The sequence below is a fragment of the Ixodes scapularis genome, unplaced genomic scaffold (assembly GCF_016920785.2).
Source record: "Ixodes scapularis isolate PalLabHiFi unplaced genomic scaffold, ASM1692078v2 PGA_scaffold3__209_contigs__length_174095766, whole genome shotgun sequence".
NCBI classification, from domain to species: domain Eukaryota; kingdom Metazoa; phylum Arthropoda; class Arachnida; order Ixodida; family Ixodidae; genus Ixodes; species Ixodes scapularis.
The window spans coordinates 143300667-143322751 of record NW_024609868.1 but is presented as its reverse complement, the minus strand read 5'-3'; the positions used below and the strand labels follow the sequence as shown (position 1 = coordinate 143322751).

The 22085-nt window shown below is 46.2% G+C and overlaps 1 protein-coding gene across 2 annotated transcripts in view; it reads left to right on the top strand.

Moving 5' to 3' along the window:
* LOC8043875 (LIM homeobox transcription factor 1-beta) overlaps nt 1-22085 on the top strand; it is a 264573-nt gene that overhangs the window by 36501 nt on the left and 205987 nt on the right. For both annotated transcript variants that reach the window (XM_040222320.3, XM_040222321.3), the window contains one exon: nt 1932-2074. In XM_040222320.3, the coding sequence (XP_040078254.1) occupies nt 1932-2074 (143 nt within the window). The remainder of the gene's footprint in view (nt 1-1931; nt 2075-22085) is intronic.

Genomic DNA, 22085 nt, shown 5'->3' with positions numbered 1-22085 from the left:
TCTACGGAAAAATGGTACAGATTCTGGATAAAACGTTGACTGAGATTCTTTTTGAGAAATTTCAGGGCTGCAGTACAATAAAATGTAGGCTTAAACTTTTTTTGCAAAACAAATTGACATTTTAGAGTGACGCTCTCCGATGCATATTGGGGCTGGAGAAGCCCGTAGCCTATCCCGACTTATCCAGCCCCAAGCTGCAGCAACAAAAGAAGTTACAACCTCGTCGAGATAGCAGTGGGAAATGGGGAAATGGGAAGGGTGAAGCAAAAGATTTTCCTACCTTGCGAAAAAACTTTTTTTAAGTCGTGCTTTAAACAAACTTTGCCGCTATAGACGGTCGAGTTTTGTTGTTAGCCCAGTAGCGTGCGGGATGGACTATACGGCGTGCACGTCAGCCTCCTCTTCCGCACCCCGTGCTTTCGTTTACCCTCCACACGCTCCCACGTGCTTTCGTTTCTCACCGATCTCAAACAATGACGGCGCGCTTGACTGTCTCGTCATCACACCTTCTCTGCGCGTTCTCTGTGTTAGCCTCTTGATTGGCGTACACCAAGGACGCTTTTCTGGAGCACTTGCCCTCCGTATAGTCCTTTACGGCTTGAGAAGGCGCGACCAGCCCCAAGCATATCATTATGGCTCCGAAGCCAGTAATGTTGAAGCATTGGCACATAAGGACGCCCATGAGCAAATCGCGAAGTCTAAAACGTAAACCTAATATGCACGCGTTTTTTTTTTAGGTTGTGATTGATTTGGAGGGCATGTCCTGTTCGCCTTTTTTTTTTTATGTCCTTGTCTTTGTTAGCGCCTTTAATTTAACAGGTCATAAAGCAACTCGCCCGTTTCGCCACTTTGACTAGATTCACTAGAACGTTAGCTTCAATTTGTCTCCTGGCGCAGTCGCCGCTGCGAGCCGATGAGGCGAATCAAGCAGCGCGAAAAAGGCTGCGTCATGGCGTCAGTTGTTGTTCCGTTTGTTTGTTTATCTATACATACGCATGGTCTCGCAATCACCGGGCAAAAGGCAAATATACTCTGCCTTGCGTTGCCCGGTTGACTGGCGGGTGTCAACCAAGGCTAGACCAATTAGGCCCAGTGAATGCGCCTTGACCTCGTGCTTTTAGTCGGCGCGTATGTGTATGTATGTATTCTAGCCGTTCAGTGCGCTCTAATTTATGGTAAACGAAGTATAGCCGAGCTGATGGGTCTGCATGGTGTTGAATGAGTTTAGATCAGTACCTTTATTTATTTTTATTTTTTTTGCACGAATATATGTCTACTCCTGAGCCAAAAACAGCGTCATGGTGGACTGGCTAGGTGTTCATCCCACTGACCTGGCGCTCTAAACTCGTCAAACACAAACTTGGAGCCGAACTTTACGGAGCGCGTCGAGTAGATTCTGGCAACTATGACGCCGCGCTTTCGTCGCCGGCGTCCAATCGTCGCGTTTCGCGAACTTTTGGCTCCAACTTTGTGTTTGAGGAGTTCAGGGCTCCTGGGGCTCTAGACTCGTCAAACGCAAATTTGGAGCCGAAAGTTTGCGGAGCGCGTAGATTGAACCTGGACGAAGAAATGCGGCGTCATCGTTGCCAGTGTCCACTCGACGCGCTCCCTAAATTCCGACTCTAACGTTGTATTTTACGAGTCTATGCGCTCTGGGTTAATATGCGATATGCGAGCGCATCTGTAATTTGTACACCCGGTACTGCTGTTTTTCCGTTAAATGCACTCACGTGATTTGGTTTCCTTCGATCTTAGCCGACTCCGCTGCGTAATTGGCTGACACTTCAGCGGACGCTCGTACAAAAGCAAACATTTCGGAATTTTCGAAAACACGGCACGTTTTCGAACGCCTGTGTCAACTCTTATTGAATGCCTCGATTATACGAGCTTCTTTACGTTTTTGAGTGACTCTGTGTCTGTTACTGTCGCAGCGCGCGTCCAGGTGTCGAGCTGGGTTCGCGAAAGAGAAAAGCAGTCCGGATGCCGAACCTGCGCTGGGCCATGGATGCCGAGAACAGCAAGGGCGCAGCGGCCGGCAGGGGAACCTCAACCGCCTTCCGGCCGTCGAGCAACGGTGAGCAGAGTGCCGCCTGCCTACACCGAACACCCTATGCTCTTTTTTTCTTTACGTCTGCCCCGCGCGTATACTTACACCCCTGCACAACACACTAACCTCGATGTACTTGGATTTGCAATACGCATAAGCGGATGGCATGCAAAAGGTCACCCATCGTATGCTTCATGTGCTGACTCCTACCAGCGTAGGTCCAACATTATGCACCTCATTATGCAAAAATACGAGGCCCAATTCGCCAAGGAACTTTGCATTCGCTATAGGCTATAGATGGGCCTTTCCGGTACTTCATTTGCATAGAGCGAATACGAATGTACCATTTGCTAGATATAAAAAAGGGCACAATGTTTGCTCACGTTTATAATAGAAAAAAATTTAATGATCGTATTGTGAAACTATTTAGGATACCTAAGGTGCATAGATTGAGTTATTGACCCCAAAGACAAACTTAAAATTTGCATTAGTGCCCCTTTATTAAGATAAGAAGGAACAGTGGTCCTCCCCAAATAATTACACGCTCGGCGTGAGTGACGAATTCAACATACCGTTCGTGTCATTGCCGTTACGAAGACATTTCTGGTTCTCAAAAAAAGGCAAGGCACATTTATTTTCGACACTGATTTGCCTGAGCAAGACCGGTATTGGTGGCATTATACTTCCGAAAAACGAATACAGCTTTAAGCATTTTAGCTTTTTGCTACTTGGTGACCATTTTACTTAAAGGGGCCCTGCAAGGACATTTTTACTGATTTTTAATTTGCACCGAACCTGAGCGCACTGAACGTAATAACTTAATGAAACTTTTCTTTTCTCGAATTTCGCTTTATTTTAGAAGTTATAGGCAAATTAAAATTACAAAAACAAGCAAAAAATAGTCTCCTTCATGACGTCCTTGGTTGTTTGAGTGGCCGTGAATTAGACGAGGGGTAGTGAGATCAGAGCGTTCACGGCTGCTGCACTCCGTGTCGACGGCTCGAGAGGGTGCCACTAAAGCATCTTCTGGATAGGCTGCATGAAGCGGTCGGCCAGGGCGGCTCGCACTGCAGTTGCTTCGCGATTAAACACTAATTCGGCATGACACTTCATCGGCCACAAATGACAGCAAACATGGGATAAAGATCAGTTCAGAAAAAGAGCCACTTCGCGCTGCCATACCGCCAAAGGGCCAAGCTGCAGGCCAAAGCTGCTCGCCGAAGGCCTTTGAAACGCTCGGAACCGGTCGGATCCTCCAGTCCGTACGACCGTAGCGCCGCCGCGTACATCCGTGACTTTCTACACTCGCCGCTCGTTGGCGCCTGATCCCACTACACCTTTCTAGTATGCGCCGCCTTTTCTACCGCCTGGTGGCGGGTATGTCGACAGGCCATTTCTTGTTTCCGTACTTTATAAACTGCATCTCTTTCTTTCCTGATCTAAAATACCCAACAAAAGCTACTTTTATAAATAATTGAAACGGTTCGAGCCACCTATATTATGCATTTTGACCAAAAAAAAAAAAAAGCTTTTAGCGGCTCTGACCAGTAGTAAGCCCAGGACCAAAGACGTCAAATTTCGCGCGCTTTCGACACCGCGGGTCGCCACCATTGGTGGAGAAGGTTTCCGCGTCGTCCGGTTAAAGTATGACGCAGTAATATTTAGTTACTATCTCCGTGCCCGCTGGTTGCCCGAACCCCAAGAGACGTGGAAACCGCAAAAAAGGTAGGCGCTTAAATATGATTGTAGGGCCCCTTTAACATGTCGATGCGCACCGCGAGCATATTCCAAAAATAAGACGGGTAAACAAGGAGTGTGTTTGATTGTCCCTTGCTTAGATCACTGAGCAAGGGCAGAAAATATCTGCCGTAGGTAGCTTTGGGTAAGAGGGGGCGATTGGCATATATTATGACACCAATAATGACATCCTGAAAAAACGACGTCACGAAACGCCATTTTTGTTTCTGAAATTTTTCATGCGTTTCTTCTTTTTTTTATTGCAATGTTATTGGCGCAGCGTACGATGTCTAAGCTTCAATACGAAGCTGTGAGTATTGTGAAGGGCTCAAAACCGAGTATTAGCGAATCGTTGTACCACCACAATGCAAGTTGAAACATAAAAGGTTTCATGCCAGCGCGAAGCAAGCTGAAGTTACTGTTCCTAACTCAGCATAGAAACTATTCGAGTTCACCTACGACACCAAGCGCGCAGCCAAGCACATCATCTGGCGAATATTACGGAGGTTAAACCCTCTGCCCGCTTTTCGAAGGTCATCTCGCAACATCATGCACTGTAAAAAATTTTCACCCCATTTTACGGGCAAAAGTTGCAGGTTCAATATTGCCGGTATGATTTGCCGTAATCTAGAAACGGGACTGTCTGTAAAACCAAGGCATATAATTCCGTAAAATGACGAAACGTCCGTAGTTCACTTTACAGACAGTTATCCGTTTTCCATTTTACGGGTAAAAGTTGCCGGTTCAATATTGCCGGTATGGTTTGCCGTAATCTAGAAACGGGAACGTCCGTAAAAACAAGGCATATAATTTCGTAGAATGACGGAACGTCTGTAGCCCACATTACGGACAGCTATCCGTAGGAAATGTGAAAGCTGTCCGCATTAAATACCGAAGGACTATACCTTTCCGCCTTATAAGGCCAAAGCCTCGAGCCATCCGTACCACCTGCACCTCCGATACATCAGGCGACTCACCTGGCAGAGCTCTAGATCTGCCAGGGGTGTCACCTGACTTATCAGAGGTGCAGGACTGGCGCGGATGACTCGTCGCTTTGGCCTTATATAATTCGGAAAGGTATAGTCCTTCGGTATTTAGTGCGGACAGCTTTCACATTTCCTATGGATAGCTGTCCGTAATGTGGGCCACAGAAATTTCGCCATTCTACAAAATTATATGCCTTGTTTTTACGGAGAGTCCAGTTCAAAAAGACGTAAATGTCAAGTGTTTCATTATTTAGTGCAAAAAGCTTTCATATTCAAGCAAGCCTAAGTCACATGAAGCTTTTGGGGTAGATTGGTATGGAGAGTTCATAGCTCCGTCATTGTAGATATGAACTTGAATAATCTTTCATCCTCAGCCAAAAAGTTCATGTTTTGCAAAAGAGAAAGAGCACACAACCTGTACTTCTCACTGCCAGGATTTTGTTTGTGTGAGCTCAGCTGTTCCTATAGATGACAGCTCAACAAACGAACCAATTAAGAAGTTTCGCCACAATACCTTTATTGGAAGAAGGCATGCCTCGCTTTAGCTTTGGAGAAAATTTACATTATAGTTGTCCTTGTGCTGGCCATTTAGATGCCCCTCCATGTTTGTGCTTGAAGTTGTCATTCAATTGAAGACCTCCTCGGTATCTTCATGGTGCATGTAAGGGCAGCTTGAAATAAAGAGCAGAAGAGAATTTGCATTCAAACACAATCGCAACAAATTGTATATGACATGCATGGTTAAAGTAAGTAAGCAACGTGCTTACCAACTAGCCTAGCTCCTACTAAACATGACATATAAAATAAACCCCCCATAAATTGAACCAAAGTAAAAATTTGCAATGATTTGAATACCAAACATATCATGTGCTTGAGAAATAGAACTAGCCAATTAAAATTACACAACTATTCAGTGATGTTAAGCATATTGGATTGAGCCAGATCTCCCTTAGTATACAGTATAGACCACTTGCAACGTAACCGCTTATAGTGCAGGACCGGGTATAACGCGGCTTTTTTAAACCACCGGTTCGCCTCCCATAGAACTCCATGTATTTACATACCGCTTAAAATGCAGGCGCGCAAAGGGAAATACCGGTTATAGTGCGGTTTTTGGAACAGCGCGCCGACTGACCGGCGCTGCGAGCACGCTTCCCTGTGCGACACTAGATAACGGCACAAGCCGCAAGCGGCACTCGCAGGGCAAGGAGATTGCTCGAAGAAGCGAAGAGAGGCTTCAGTTGCCATAGCGACGGAGGGACGCACGCACGTGTCGTTCACGTGCGTGCGTCCCTCCGCTGCGTTGGAAACAAGCAACCGCAACGAGAGACCAATCGCAGGTCAAGGAGAAGTGTTCGCGCGCGTTGCATGCTGGTCGCGGACCGGCTGCTTCTATCCGCAAACATGGCGTCGGTGGTGATCGTCGACATAGACGGCATGGTAGAAGCTCATCGTTCCGCGTAAAAGCGCTATCCTTGACTGTGAATTTTCGTTGTGTGTCGCTATGATAACCCAGCACGTACTAGAAGGGAAGATCCACCTACTCGTGCGGCGATGTTGTGGTGGCACTCTCAAGACGGCAGAAACGCCCATGTCGTCGTGTTTGTTTACTATCGACTACAGTGGTGCTTTCTAAGCATTTGTGTTTTCGAACATCGTCCGGATTTCTTATTTGGAGCATTTCATGCCTGTGCTCAAGTTGTAGGTATTACTGGCGCGTACTGTATAAAGGATGCGAATTTTCCTGCGTTTTCATCGCCGGAGAAAAGTGATTAGGGTTAGCAATCCTGAACGCTCGCAACGTCCGTCCGCAACCCGCGACGCGTTAAAAGGCTGCGCCAGGCAAAAGTCACTAATTTCTTTCAAAATGTGTGACACACTTGAGAGAGAAGTGTACTAGCCTGGTGAAATAAAGACTTTCCTCAAACTAAGCTTAATTTTTCATCTAACATAAAATAAATTCTTTTACAAAGGTAAGTTGTCTGATGGCATGTATTTTGGCCTGAAAAATTGATGTTTCGGTTACAGTGCGGTACCGCTTATAGTGCGGATTTTTGCGACTCCCGCGACATACGTTATATGCGGTCTACACTGTATACAGTAGGCTCGCGATATAAGCACATTGGATTGAGCCAGATCTCCCTTAGTATATACAGTAGGCTCGCGATATAAGCACATTGGATTGAGCCAGATCTCCCTTAGTATATACAGTAGGCTCGCGATAATTCAAACTCGGATATTTAATACTTCTGGTTAAGTCAAACAAATTTCAAAACTTTGGTTGACCCGCTACGTTTTCAATGTATTTATAAGCCGCTTAACTCGAACATTGTTTTCGTGTAATTCATACTTTTTGTTCTCGCAGCACCATTGAGCGCACTTCTTTCGGAGCACCGGTGCGCTGCGGAGAAGCAACACCCGTGGAGCTTGCTTCCGCTGGTGTTGCTTTTCCGCAGTGCACCGGTGCTTGGTAAGAAGTTTGTTTAACGGGGTTAAAGCAGAGCAGAACCGTGTATAAACTGTTTTACAAAAAGAGTGCGAGAGATAAAAGGGGAAAGGGCTACCGGCGCTTTCCCCCTTGCTGGAGCGTTAAAGACAGTGAAAGCCCCAGATGAGAGGCTTTGCCAGTGTTCGGTGTAAGCATTGCCCGAACTTCGTTCGTGTTTTGTTCTCTGTTTTAAACTCCCAAACTTAATTAGAGCCACGGGCTTGGATGGCAACAGTCCCCCGGTCATCAAGACACCATTGCTCAGTTATACGGTGTACGAATAACGACAGAAAGCGTCGAATACTGTCCGAGAGCCTGTGTAGCTTGCACGAAATCCGGCAAGGCGAGTGCTGCTGCAGTGTCTTTAAGCTCCATCGCTTTTCACATGACCCCGATTTCCGGCAGTAGTGGCTTGCGTCCCTAAATCGAAAAGACTTTTCCCCAACGCCATCCTCTCGACTGTGCTCGGAACATTTAGTGAATGGAGTGGGCATCACATTTAACGCTGTACCGTCGATGAACACGGGGTGCGCTCGCAAGGTGTGTGCAAGTTTTCTCCTGATATTTGCTTTCAGCTTGGAACATTTTGGAACTGAATTTATTTTAATATAGATATTTCGAAGTGGTGACATTGACTCAATTTTATTATCTACAGCACTTAGTTGAAGGCTGATTTTCGTCGCCAGGTGTGGCTGGCGATTGTCAAAAAGTTAGTTCTATTGCTTTGCCTGAATCCCAATCTCCTGCGCAATACCAGAGAGCCATGAGCCCATGCTGACCGTCACAATGCGACTAGATTCTTCTTATTTTCAAAATTAGTACATAATGTAGCTGGAAAGAAACCTTCAATTTCTGTTGCTTAAAGTTGAAACATGCTCATGCATCACTGTTTATAAACATAGAAACATGCTCATGCATCGGTGTTTATAAACATTTTATTTGAGGATCCCGTGCCAACGAGTGTGTCTTTTGTCGAGAACTGAAAACAGCAAAGTCGAGATGGGCCTTTTGCCGGAGCGAGTCGGTCAATGATTCAACGATTCGAAATTGATGCATGAGCATATTTCAACTTTCAGCAACAGAAATTGAGGGCTTCTTTCCGGCTACATTATGTACTGATTTTTAGAATAAGTATCTAGTCGCATTGTGACGGTCAACATAGGTTCATGGCTCTCTGGTATTGCTCAGGTGATCGTGATTCAGGAAGACCAATAGAACAAGCTTTTCGACAATTTTCAGCCACACCCGGCGGCAGAAATGAGCCTTCAACTCAGCGTTGTTGATAAAATTGAGTCATTGTCAACACTTTGAAATATCAATATTAAGATAAATTCAGTTAGAAAATGTTACAACCTGAAACAGCCATTATCTCGAGAAAACTTGCACGCACCTTGCGAGCGTACCCCATGTTCATCGACGGTACAGCGTTAAGTTCGGTGTGCGCTCCATTCACAAAATGTTATGAGCACGGTCGAGAGGATAGCGTTGGAGAAAAGTCTTTTCAGTTTACAGAAGCAAACCACTGCCACCGGAGATTGGGGTCATGTAGAAACAGCCGCACTCACCTTGCCGGATTCCGTGCAAGATACATAGGTCCTCAGACTGTATTCAACGCTTTCTGTCGTTATTCGTGTACCCTAAAACCGAGCAATGGTGTCCTGATGACCGAGGGACTGTCGCCATCGATGCTTGTTGCTTGAATTAAGTTTGGGAGTTTAGAACAGAGAAGAAAGCGCAAACGAAGTTAGGGCAATGCAGATGCCTAACACCGGGATGCAAATAGAGGGCTTGACAAGATCTCTTGGCCAACCAGAAGCCGAAAAGAATCTCCTAGCCGTGGTTTGGGATTGGAGGGCAATGTTAAAGAGCACCTCATGTTTAAGAGAAAAAAAAAAGCCGCTCACCTGATGTGCATTTCTGGAAACAGGCTTTGACTAGCAATAAAGTATTGCCTCAGGAATGAAGTGCTGCTTCAGTAATGGTTCCTGCACAAACAATTCAAGTGTAAGAACACAAGCCCCAAAATTTTCTTGCCATCCTCCTCCGTCTACTTTTTTGTGCATCTAATTAATTTCATCCCTTGGCAAATCCTAAAGATTTCGAAGTGCTTATCCTACGTCTTTCTCTTAGAGCCTAGTTCATGTTGCAGAAACTTGGCTGAGTGGATAAGCTGGAGCGTTCATTGTTCATTGAGACACTTTTTCTTTCACCCCATCCTGTTCTTGAAAGCAGAAAATCCTCTCCCTTGACCACGGTCATTAAGGACTTTTTACAGATCATACACAGGAGGTTGGCATTGCCAAGACAAACTCATGTCTTTACTTTGAGCATGGAATAAATGTATGCCTGATCTACGGAAAGTTCCTGTTATACCAAGGCTCGTACTATTCCGTTGTCAAAGGAGCAGGCATTGTTCATAAAAACTTCGCTTCATTACATTGTTTCAGAGAACAATTGTTATTTTTTTAATAGGGATCAATTAATCATATTAGGACAATTGTCAAATAATGGCAGATTCACGCGATGGATTGAATCGCAATTTTCATCCGTGGACCGTTTGTCACGTTACCACCATGTCGGCTATTCCTCCGATTTGCACCTCGTCAGCAGACGCCCAGACTTAAGGGCAAAGTGCCCTTCCATGCCCAGATTTTTAGCGGGTGAGTAAAGGCCCGTTCACACTCTTGCGACCGAGTTAGACCGAGAGAGACCAGACCGGTTTTTAAGCCTCTTGCGACTTCTTAGGTCCAACTCCGCTGCATCGCATCCGGTCCTAAGAAGTCGCAAAAGGCTTAAAAACCGGTCTGGTCTCTCTTGGTCGAAGTCAGTCGCAAGAGTGTGAACAGGCCTTAACAGTAAAAGCGTTTACGGTAGAACACCAACAGCAGAGCAATATTTTTGGTTTTCGAATGAGCCAAATAAAGATAGTGCACTGTACTTTGTCCATTCGCTGTTTCATTTTGTCGAACCATTCTTATTTTCCACTTGTGAAAGAAGCTGCAAGAACTTTGCCCAGCCGACAAGCCGCAAGTTCTGGTACTCCTCCGGGTTGGTGTCAAGAAGCTTCAGTGAAAACTTGCCTAGCAAGCTGCAAGCTTCCCTGCATGTCCACCCAGTTTTCAACCCAGCCAAGACCTTTCTTACGGCTGTAGTGTGCTGAAGAGTGGTGCACAAGCAAGCAGTGCGTGAAGGTATTTCCAAATGCCCCTCCGCAACACCAGGACTTCATCACTTAGACGCTGAAGCCTCCTGGAGCAAGACGATACTTGTGTCATATGGTTAGTAAAGCTAGTAGCGCTTCACGCTAAGCCTGTCATGATGCTTTGTCTTGCTCGGTATATAACAGCAGCACACAATACTTTTTCATAATAGCACAGTGATCATAGTCGCAAACATCACTTCTGACCTTGGAAAACTGTGCCACAGTGCGATGTTGGCATTTTGCGGAAATGCAGGGCCAGGAATAGGTTCAGTTTGTCCTCGCTGTCATCTGCTCGTCTCCTCCGTATGGATGTGCTTGGAGGACTGATGTTCCGTGGACGTCTTGTCACTTGATCAATTTATCTGCGGATAAGTTCATGTGAATCGGCAATAAGTGGACAGCGGAGTCTGCGGTGACTTAAAGGGGTTATAACACGAAAATTAAACGGATCTATTATTCTTGAAATGGATTGCTCATAGACTACGTAGTATATATACCAAGTTACGCAATTTTAGAGCTCTGGTAATTGCACTATTCAATTTACGAATTTGTATCATTTTCATCTGGCGACCAGGCAACACTGCCCAAGTTAGTCACATCATGGTGCCCATAAAGCATGTGACCATGAACGCTCTTTCATTCTAGGGGCCCCCATGATCGCCCAAGCTCTCCTCGCCGCGGTACGATCAAAACCGCTCGCGCAACTCGGTAACCCAAATGCTTTACTCGCTCTCGCCGCCGGCCCGTTGACCTTCCACCCTGCATGCGCCTGCGAGATATTCCCAGGCGACAGTGACCACAACGAGTTCGTCCGTAACTCGCCGTCACTGGAGTTTGTCGCCAGCGGATCGCAGTCAAAATGAACAGCTTTCAACATCTCTTGATAGCAATTATGCTCATCGCTGCTGCAATCAATGTCGAACATTTTGACAAGGCGAGCGATGTCGTAGACGTAATCATCACAAACCGCATGCTCGAAACGTGGAAGGTAAACGAGAAAACTGAAGCTCGAGACGCCAAAATAGCCAAATTTGTCAGTGCGTGCAAGGAGACATCGCGCTGGAGGCTGGCTACAAAGCCAGCCTCCAGTTCTGCTTGGATCCGCCCCTCCAAGGGATTCACATTTAAGTGGATTTATCCACGAAGCTATTGCGCCATTCTCAAAACAAATCTAGCAGGGTTACAGGAACATACAATGGGTCCTAGCAGTATAGCTATCTTATATTGTATTTTTGGCATGTCATTTCACGCCAAACATTTTTGTTGACGTTGCCTGCACGTCATAAAAGTGTGTCTCGTATCCAATTAGACATTGTCGAAGGAACGAGGAAACTGCATAATAATGTCGCACACTGTTTACCTTAACCGTTTCTTTTTTCTTCAGTTTTTGATCCTAAGTTGTTTTTTTTATATTTATTGCACGTACAGCCCAAGCTGCACATGTCTCCACAATCAGTCGCCATCCTTAAAAATGTGTACAATAAAAAAAATACATGCTGCCATCTCTGAGCAGCACCGCAAACTATGCTCGGAACAAGCCTGGGATGTCCAAAAAGAGCCAAGGGGCGAGGTATAGTGCGCGGATGAGCTACACCCATCCTAATTGGTTTAGGAACAACCCTAGGTGGACGAGCGAGGCTCGTCCAAAATGGGTTAAGGTGCACCAACACCTTCCACGTTGTTGAATCTTATGTAGTAGTATATGATCCTAAATTACCAGACTAGGTTACAGAAAGTAAAGAGTAAGAGGAGGACGGGACGTCATACCTTTTCATGTTCTCATTTTTTCGCCAGTCCTGTATTAAAAGGTTTTCATAGTAAAAGTGACGGTTGTATTTTATCTACCCTTTTGTTTCTCGCAATCTCCTGTCTACCAACTCAACCAGCAAAGTAATGCCCCCCCCAACACACATCCAACCCACAATAGATATTTTTGGATACAAGATGCCATGAATGTGCTGTGCATGTGAACCAAGCTGAAGGCAAATTTGCGGTGTGAGGGAATAAAGAGTTACAAAACTGACAAACATGGCAGTAGCATACTTTTCACTTTTGCACATGTACAAGAACCGCTAATTTCTATTAGAAAAGCGGAAAAGCCCAAGGCTATCAGGTTACTCACCGACAGCAACTACCAGGAAGAGAAAGGGGGGGGTCATGATTGTGAGGGCAGCTGGTCTGTAATGCTTGTGCTTTCCTGAAAGTTGCAAGTAAGACTTTTAAAGATAAATGACCCAAACTATTGCAACAAAATATTCTTTCATTTCTCATACCAAAAAGGTTGGCATGAGGAACTTTGCCCAACTGACACGACGCAGAATCTGGTACTCATCTGCGTCGAAAAGCTTCTGTAAAGACGCGTCTACCACGCCGCAATCACTTTGAATCTCCAATCAAGCTTTCACCCAGCAAGCCCTTTCTTGTGGCTGTGGTGTACTGAAAGCGCAAGTGCAAAGTGAGTGAAGGCACCTCCAAATGCCACTTAGCGGGCCCAGGACTTCACCGCCTCCACGTCTAAGTCTCCTCGAGCAGAACCATGCTTCTGTCTCTGCCATGGTTTGGTTTAGTAAGGCTAGTGGCGCTTCGCACTAAGCCTATCATGGTGTTATGTCTCACTCCGCACGTAACAGTGGCACACAGTTCTTGTTCAAAGCAGCAAATGTCGATTTCGATCTTGGACAACAGTGCCACAGTGTGGTCACAAACATGTTCGGCTCGTCCTGGCTGTCATTTGCGTGTCTGCTCCTTCGTGTGGATGCGCTTGGGAGACGGACGAACCGCGGACATGATCAATCCGTCTGTGGATCAGTTCGTCGTGTGAATCAGCCATCAATGAAGAGTGCTGTTCATTTTGAACTTGATATAAATAGCCCTTTTGCAAAATCCCCCAAGCACGAAGATTTGTGCGAGACTGTCCCTCGCCTAGCCGCTCTGCCTTGAGATTGCATTGCCTTGTCGCTTGCCTCCTCTTAATCCTCTGTTTTTCGATTCCATTACCTGTCCTTATCTATTCCAATGTATATTTTATTGCTTCTAAGCATAGGCGTAGACTTCGGGGGGGGGGCATCGAGGCTCGTGCCCCCCCTGGTGAGATCCGCGGGGGGGAGAGGGGGGCAGGGCAGGGCCTTACCCTCGGGCCCTGCCCTGCCCCCCTAAGATACAGCGGTGTGCTGTATCTTAGTTAAGTAAGCGGCAGTCGAAGGCATACGCTACAGTGCGAGTAAATGGAGCGAGCGTGGGTGGCCAAATCACAGCGCGCTCGGCTCTCGCATCACGATAGTTGATTCAGAGCTGTGCCTATCCCTATGACATGTGCGCGGCTGTTCATAAACGGCTCCTCTCGACTGTACGCGGGTCTAATTGAACCAACACAAACAGCTAACAGTGCGATAGGAATCTGTAGCAATGGTAGTACTCATACCGGGAAACGACGCGCGAAGCGGCGTGTTGTCCGTCGGCACTCCCATCGAAAAAGGCAAAATAAAGACACAAATACTATATATATACAAAAAATATTGTGCACAGAAGAGAATAGAAACCCTTGGAAGCGATAAAAAATACACTGGAATAGATAAAAATATGTAATGGAATCGAAAAACAGGATTAAGAGAAGGCAAGCGACAAGGCAATGCGATCTCAAGGCAGAGCGGCCAGGCGAGGACAATCTCTCCCACAATTCCTCGCGGGCGGGCCGGGGCGCTCGGGAAAATAGCGAATCGTCTATTAACTGAGCAGCACCTTTCTGTAGGATGGCTAACCCAACCTAAAACCCCTGGATATGTTTGTGTTAGTTTCTTAAGTGGTGTCAAAGTGCCAGTGCACGAGGCCCGTGCAGCACTTGGACGCAAATGGAAGTGTAGCCCTGAAATGAAAGGCATTTGGAAGTGAGTTGCATGTGTCTCGCGTTCATACAATTCAAGCTGAACCGTATGTATGCGATTTAGCGAGCGACGGCAATGAGCGATGGAGAGCTCTCATTGCTCGGTTTTTGGATTTCTAGAAAGCTTTGCTCATCGCCTCGGTCGCTTGCTCCCGTCGCTTTCATGTGGCTTGCCTCGTCGTGCAGCTGATCGAGCGATAGCAAAAAGGGTCGCCATCACTTTTCTAGTTGCTCGCTAAATTGCTTACATGCGTTTTATGCTTTATAGTTGTTGGCACTTGCCAAAATGTGAAGCATGCATTTTATTCAGGGCTTTGCCCTTGCTGACTCTCAGACTGCTGGGATAACTTTGGGTTCCAGTGAAATACGACCACGTGATTTCTCCCTTTGCTTATGAGCTGAGGAGGAAGTAGTTTAAAACACTTTTTTTTTTCTGTTTTTTTTTTTGACACTAGTCAATGCGCGTTTTTTTTTTTTTTTTTCTCTCCTAATCTTTACAGTGAAGTACTGCCAGAGGGTTAGTAAATAAGTGCACCATACACAGAATTTTTTTTATAAGAAGTCAGTGCCCCAGTTGAGAGAGAACTCGTTTATACTCTTCGCAAGCAACATCATCAATACAGACCTTACTTCTAAAGGCGCACGTCACGCAATGTTTCGAGTAGTTTCCGAGGACGAAAATCGAACTTGAATCTAACCTCGCACAGTGGAAGCGAATACAAGCGCCATCACACTAACGGGTACCTTTAACAGTCATGGGTTCCGCAAAACACACCGCCTAGCTGTCTGGTACCAAGCCGCCACCCGATTTGCAGAAATCAAGCTCCCTGATACACTCACCAAGTGTCTCGCTTGGCCCCCCTTGCCTCCGGTGGGACCTTTGCCTTTGGTTGCGTTCCCGCAATCTGAGTGCCCGTGCAGTGACAGGTCGGTTCCGTGGCTTCCTTGGCAAAAGCTCGAGGGTCATCCAATGCGGAAAGCACCTGTGCGACAAGGAACCGCACACGTTCGCTTTCACGCCGACTGCACACAAAAGGATCACGTTATAAACGCTCCGAACAGAAAGGACTCAAAAAGTAAAACGAGTGAGCGAGCACTCACCAATTAGACTCATATCCACAGCTGGTTTTATGGGCACGCCGGCACCTAGGACACTTCCTTTTTCCAAGAACGTTCTTCGATGTTTGTTCCTAAAGTCTGAAAGCGCCCGAAAGTTGCGAAAGTTTTGAAACTCGCTTCGTTTTTGAAAGTTTTTGCGTTTTGTTACGATGGCGATGGCGATGCGGCGATGCTCGTTGGTTTCGAGTTCCGACCAAGTTTATTTGACGCAACGTGAATTTGCTTGTTTTATTCGACTTAAATTAAAACTTTAAGATATAAAAAAATTGTTTTAAGATTTATAAAATTATTTGTAATAAAGCATGTCGAAGCGCAATGTGTACTAAACTGGAGCTTGGCTTCGTCAGCTTCGTTTCAATTTGACGTGGCGGCGACCACTATTGTGCCGTGTACCGTGCTCGACCTATTTACTGTGCATTGTTGTCCTGTTATCCACCTCTTGCGATCCTCATCAGCCCCAAGCATGCTGTCTAAGTATTGTGTCCTCGCCGGAAAGAATATCCAGTCTTCTTGGAAGCGTTGCTCGAATGTCGTCGGCACCCACGAACCGACTCGGCAAGCCTCACGTCGTTGCTTGGTTCCTCCGCGTTTCCGGCGATGGATCCCCCAGCCCTGGCCTCAGCCCTACAGGACGTAGCCGGTGAAAAACAATCTACGACAACGCGGTGTCTTTGGAATGCGATTGCTACGATCAGTGGCTCTTAAAACCTCAGTAGCCCCCCTTCAATAGTGAACTCTGCGATGTGAGCGCCCTTACCTTCAGTGTCCGGAGACTGCTGCAAACCTCCGACGAGAGCGGACGTCTTCTCCGGGCTCCGCAAAGCCCAGAGAACTGTACGCGACTGTACGTGATCCTGGTATAAACATCGCCGCGCACCGTCGGCCCGCCGCAGCACGTCCGCCGAGAGATCGGTTCGCTCGAGTCTCGTTCTGCGAGCGGCACGCCCGTTTCTGCTTCGAATATGGCTACAGCCGACATCGCCGCTTCGCAGCTCACCAATATCTCTGCGTCCATCCTGAGACAGGACATGAAAATCTCTCTAGAGCGAGACGACCAAGGTGGGAAATGGATCACCCCTGGAAAGCCCCGCAAATCTCGTCTTCCGGCCGACTTCGACCCCGAACTTCACGTAGTTATAGTGCATCTCCCAGTCCGTCCTGCTGGCGCAGCTGCGCTGCCTCTTGACAGTTTGCCGGCGTTCTTGCAAGCCGCACAGCTCCTTGCTCATACATGTACCGACGTGTCGCTCCACCTCCGGCAAAATAACCGTCCTCCGCACCCATCACGAAGCGATCGTCAACTGGCTACTTCGCATCACCAATATCACCTTACAAAACATTTCCCCTCCCGTCCACTCCTACCTACCCCCGACGAGATCATCAATGATCTGGAGTCTTATCAAGGTGACATCCTTCACGCAAGGCGAGTAGGCACAGCAGGTTCAGCCATCATCACCTTCATCGGAACCCATGTCCCTTACACAGTGTACTAACGCCGCCTTGAATTTCGCTGCCGTCCCCACAAACCTCGAGCCCATCATTGCAACAGCTGTGTCGAGTATGGACACCGCACTCTGGCCTGCCCGGGCAACCAGCGACGCTGCCCCCCGTGTTTTACCACCCTGGCCCGCCCAGACGAACCCCAACCCTGTACTCCCTGGTTTGCGTTGCTTCAACTCGCAGTGTGGTTCTCAAGCAGGGCACTTGGTCCCGAATAAGCTGCTGCACCTTCACTCACTCCATGAGACGCATCCCTGAACAGTTCTAGCGGCATGTAAAGCGTGGATGCAGGATTCGGTTTATGGCAGTCACCTTGACAATTGCTGCAGTGGAGCACACTGCTTACAGAAAGGATCGTGCTAAGAACTGTAGGGGTGTGCTGGTCATGGTACCTTTTCTACTACTCTTTTGGCGACGCCACGACCTGGAGCTGGAGCTGGAACCTCTCACAAGCATGGCAAGGGGCTGCTATACTGTGCATGCTACCTGGCCTCCGTGAAAGCTGAGTCCTATGACCTGCCCAGCGAGCCACTGGTGCTCATTAACACGATTTAATTAAATGTGTGCTTACTAGACGTCTTCAAGTTGAGTCGCTCGGAGTGCAGTGTATACCATGGAACCATTTCCAGTGGCCCCAAATACTCGACAGTTCGACGGTACAGTGTGCTCAGTCCACTTGTTCTCAACATGTTTATTAATTGTGATCCCTGCAATCAACTCCACTGCTGTTACGAACGACCTGATACTGGTGCCGCTTATCAGGTGGCCCAAGAAACCACCAGGGTTTGCAGAACAACATCGACAAGGTCTACTATAAACAGCCAGCTATGCTTCTTCGCACAGCCTGACGACAGTTTTGTTCAAAACGTGCGGAACACTGGGTTTTGTACTTAGCGTGTCCAGTAGACCAGGCCATAACAGACTTACGTGCCTTTCACCAGTGGCGTACCAACTTGGTTTTGAGTGGGGGGGGGGGGGGGGGGGCAAACTAAACCCCCTTCCCCTCCCCTCCTCCCCCCCCCCCCCCCCCCCCCGGGACCGAGGAGCGGTGCCCTTGGTATCCCTTGGGCGCTGCCAGCCAGTGTTTGCCCTGCCCAGTGGTGGCTGTTTTAGGGGGGGGGGGGGGGCAAAACACATGACTTGCCCCCCCCCCCCCCCCCCACTCTAAGAACTGGGGGACAAGCGCCCCCCTTGACCACCCGGTTGGTACGCCCATGCCTTTCACAGCCCTGGTTCTGCCACACCTAAAGTATTGCAGCTCCATATGAGACTCCTGTGAGGTTGATCTTGTAAGATCAGTTGAAAGTGTTCATCGAAGGGCAACTATACACTATTCTTCGGCAGCCAAGCTCACTCCGGATCACTCACTGCTTTGACATTGGCTAGAATTCTGGCCCTTCACTGGACGACCAGAGTTAATCTCAAGTGTGGCCCTCCAGCGGGTTGTTTTATTATGCCTCCTAAACAGCGTTGTGGAACTGCAAGTTCATGAGACAGCACTGAAGGGAGTTGTTTGCAAGAATTGGGCTGGTGCCTTTCAACCGTTTCGTACTGTAGAGCAACAGCCTTCCTTCTTGGTGTGGTCTTCACTGTTCTGGCAATCCCTTTATTTGCACTCACGCAGAACCCCCCTAACAATCATCACAAGCTCGAAAACATCTGTAGACAGGAAACTCGCTACCTTCACTCCCACTGAGGTAGAGCAGTGCCTATGTGCTTTAACGTGAATTGCAGACTTTTACTTGATTTCTATTTTGTGTTTCCCCCCACTTTTATTTGTTCCTTTTGCAGGGTACTGCGGGTTTCTTGGTATAGTCTTTGGCCTCTTTACTATAACGAATTGCTCTTAGCAGGATTAGACGATAAAAGCACTTCTAACGCTTTTATCCTCTACTATGGTACTCTTTGGCACACAACTGTACTATTTTATTCAACCTAACGAAAAACGGGTTTTATGTCCGTTAAGTAAGAAACGGACACATTGTCCGTCAGAATTACGACAAATTGTTTGTAAAATTACGGAAATTTTTTACAGTGATGGGTATATTCCAAATAACTTTGAATTAGCTAAAACTCCGCAGCAACTACCGTGGATGTGCACTTCTATCGACATTAAATTGACCATCCCCGGTGTTACGCAAAAAGCAGCAACCCCAACACCTGTTATGATGCAGCTAACACTTGAGTATATACATCATGCCTATCTCTCATCGCGACACATATATACGAACGGGTCAACTAACTTTATATCATCATCCATTGGAGCCTATATTCCGTCAACTAGCACGACAATCAAAACGAAACTGAGCCATATTACATCCTCGACAGCAGTTGAACTTGCGGCTATCCGGGCAGCTGCTGCCTACATCAGCACTCAAAGCCCCCAAAACTGGACAATATTTGTAGACTCTAAGTCCGCTCTCAGTGCACTCATGCATAAAAGAAAGAGGTGTCAGGGACATGAAATTGTCTTACAGTGGGTACCGGGGCATAGTGGCATACCCGGCAACATCTGTACTGACAAAGCTGCTAGGGACGCCCACGAAGCTGAGTACCTGTGCAATTCCTCTATCAAGGACAGATGCAAATGATATAGTTCGAAAATTTGGGAGAGAGATATAATCCAAACTATGGACAGATCCATGCTACTATTATGCACACTTGAAACATATTGACCCAGAGTTAAAGTTCCGAATGCCGGGAAATATAAAACGACGAACAGAAACTGTGGTGCATCGAATACGCTTGAATGTGGCTTTTACTAGAAAATATCTTCATATGATCGGTCAAGTAGATTCACCGCATAGTACAGCATGCTCAACAACACACGACATTAAACATGTACTCTGCCATTGTTCACTATATAGTTCCCAAAGGAAAAAACTAAAACAATCCTTGAAGATACATGATCAGAACATTGAGCTCAGCCATATATTAGGACCCTGGACTTCAGTAGCAAAAGGATCCAAAGCAACCAACGCTTTACTCCGGTTCTTAAAGGACACCCACCTGGACGAAGATCTGTGAACTGCCATCACTCTTTTTAATTTACGTGTGGCTCTCTATTTTTCGCAAATCTTTGAGTTCGTATATATGTGTTTGAGTTTGTGTGTGGGATATGTTTGGGGGAGGGGGTATACGAGTGTATATGTGATCTCACTCTTTCTTTACTTCTCTATTCTGTCTGCTGTCTCTCTACTCTCTTCCTTTTCACGCAAAGTAGCAAACCAGCACTCACAAGCATGTTGACCTCTGTGCTTTCCTGTAAATAAACATACCTTTTCTCAACATAGTTGGTGGTTTATTTTGAATCCGACCGAACTTGGCAGAGGTTCGATTTAAAAACAAAATAAAAAATATGAGCGCTGAATACCTGCATTGGAAAAATCTTCAACTCTGAAACACTAGAATTTAATATTTTTATTTAAAAATCTGAAATACCACGTGTTGGAGCACGTCAAGAACTCCATTCCAATTTTTTTTTTGCAACTTCAGCAATCATTTACAAACTCTTGAGGTCAGTAAAACCGGTAGTAGTCTTGGCGCACCAGCGACTACGGATTAAGCCTAGTGAACAAATTCGTGTTTCCGAGCGTATTCTAAGGAACTGTGAACGCTTTATCATTCCTCGTGTTTATACCAAGTACGGAAAACGATTACGCTCGTTTTATGTGCCTGAACTTTTTAATGCCCTACCCGATTCCTTTTTAGAGTTGAACTCAAAACGTCAGTTAAAGAGACAGCTAAAAACAATATGCTAAACTTTTAGATACTTATTTTTGTCCCTATATTAGCTCCTTCAAGTGACTGTTAAATACTATTTTTCTTTTTTTTTTTTGTCGTGTTTTTGCTTTTTTGATTGACCTTGTCTTTGTAGCTCTAAGACATTCTAGATGATGTACGGTTTTCTTTATTTGTATCAATCAATCAATCAATCAATCAATCAATGTTTTTATTCGTGCCCAGGAACAACCTTGCGGTCTTGGTACAGGTGCACTGTGTTAACATGTAAGGCAGAACAGGGCATAAAGCAACAGTACGGACAACACACACAACGAAACAGCCCTAGAAAAATACATTTAAAAATTATAAAAAGTAAACACAAAGTCACAACACACAATAAGCTTAATGGTACTACCGCCACCACCAATTGCTAGAAAGAAAGAAAAAAAATGCATTCAAAGTGGGGAATTTCGGCGTGAACGCCGCAAGTTAGTGCATACAGTTCAAATTTAAGTGATGGCCTTTAACGTTTTTACAAACTGCAGCGTGTTATTGTTAAATATGTCGAGTGTTTCAGAAAAAGAAGAATTATAAGTATGCCCAAGTCTGGACACTGGATCGTGGAGGTTGAGTAGACGCCTGTTGCAGAAGGACGCATTTTGCCTTGTTGTTTTTAGAGGAATTTTTAAGAGTACTCTTGACGTCAATACCGTGCAATCAGTGACGGCGTGGACAAGTTTGTATAAAAATAAGATATCGGCAAGTTCTCTCCTACGAAGCAGGGTAGGTAGTGCCGCGCTACGCTGAACAGGGACAGGGACATCAGTAGTGGTGGGCACAATGCGCGCTGAGCAACGATGTCTATAGATGGAAAGAAACTTGTTCTGAACCCGTTCTATTTTCGAGGAATTTGTGGCACAAATTCCATTCCATACAACAGAAGCGTATTCAAGCTGTGGTCGACACAATGCACTGTAGAGTATAAGGAATGTGTAGGGGTTAATAAACTCTTTAGTGATGCGGCACGCACTCCCGAGCGTGCGTAGAGCTGCGTTCACGATGTGATCAACATGACTGGAGAAGTGTAAGGTGCTGTCAAACACCACGCCAAGATCTTTGATTCTGTTCATACGTTCCAAAAGGTCTGTCTGAATAACATATGGGAATACAATGTTATGTGTCTTACGAGTGTACGACACGACTTTCGTTTTAGAGCTATTTATCTTCAGGTCATTCTCCCGGCACCATTCTTCAAAAGCATCAACATCTCTCTGTAGCAAAACACAGTCTCGGTCTTCTCGTACCTCCATAAACATCTTAATATCATCTGCGTACTGAAGAAATGAAGAGTGACGAATCACAGTCGAAACATCATTAACAAAAACTGAAAACAGAAGAGGTCC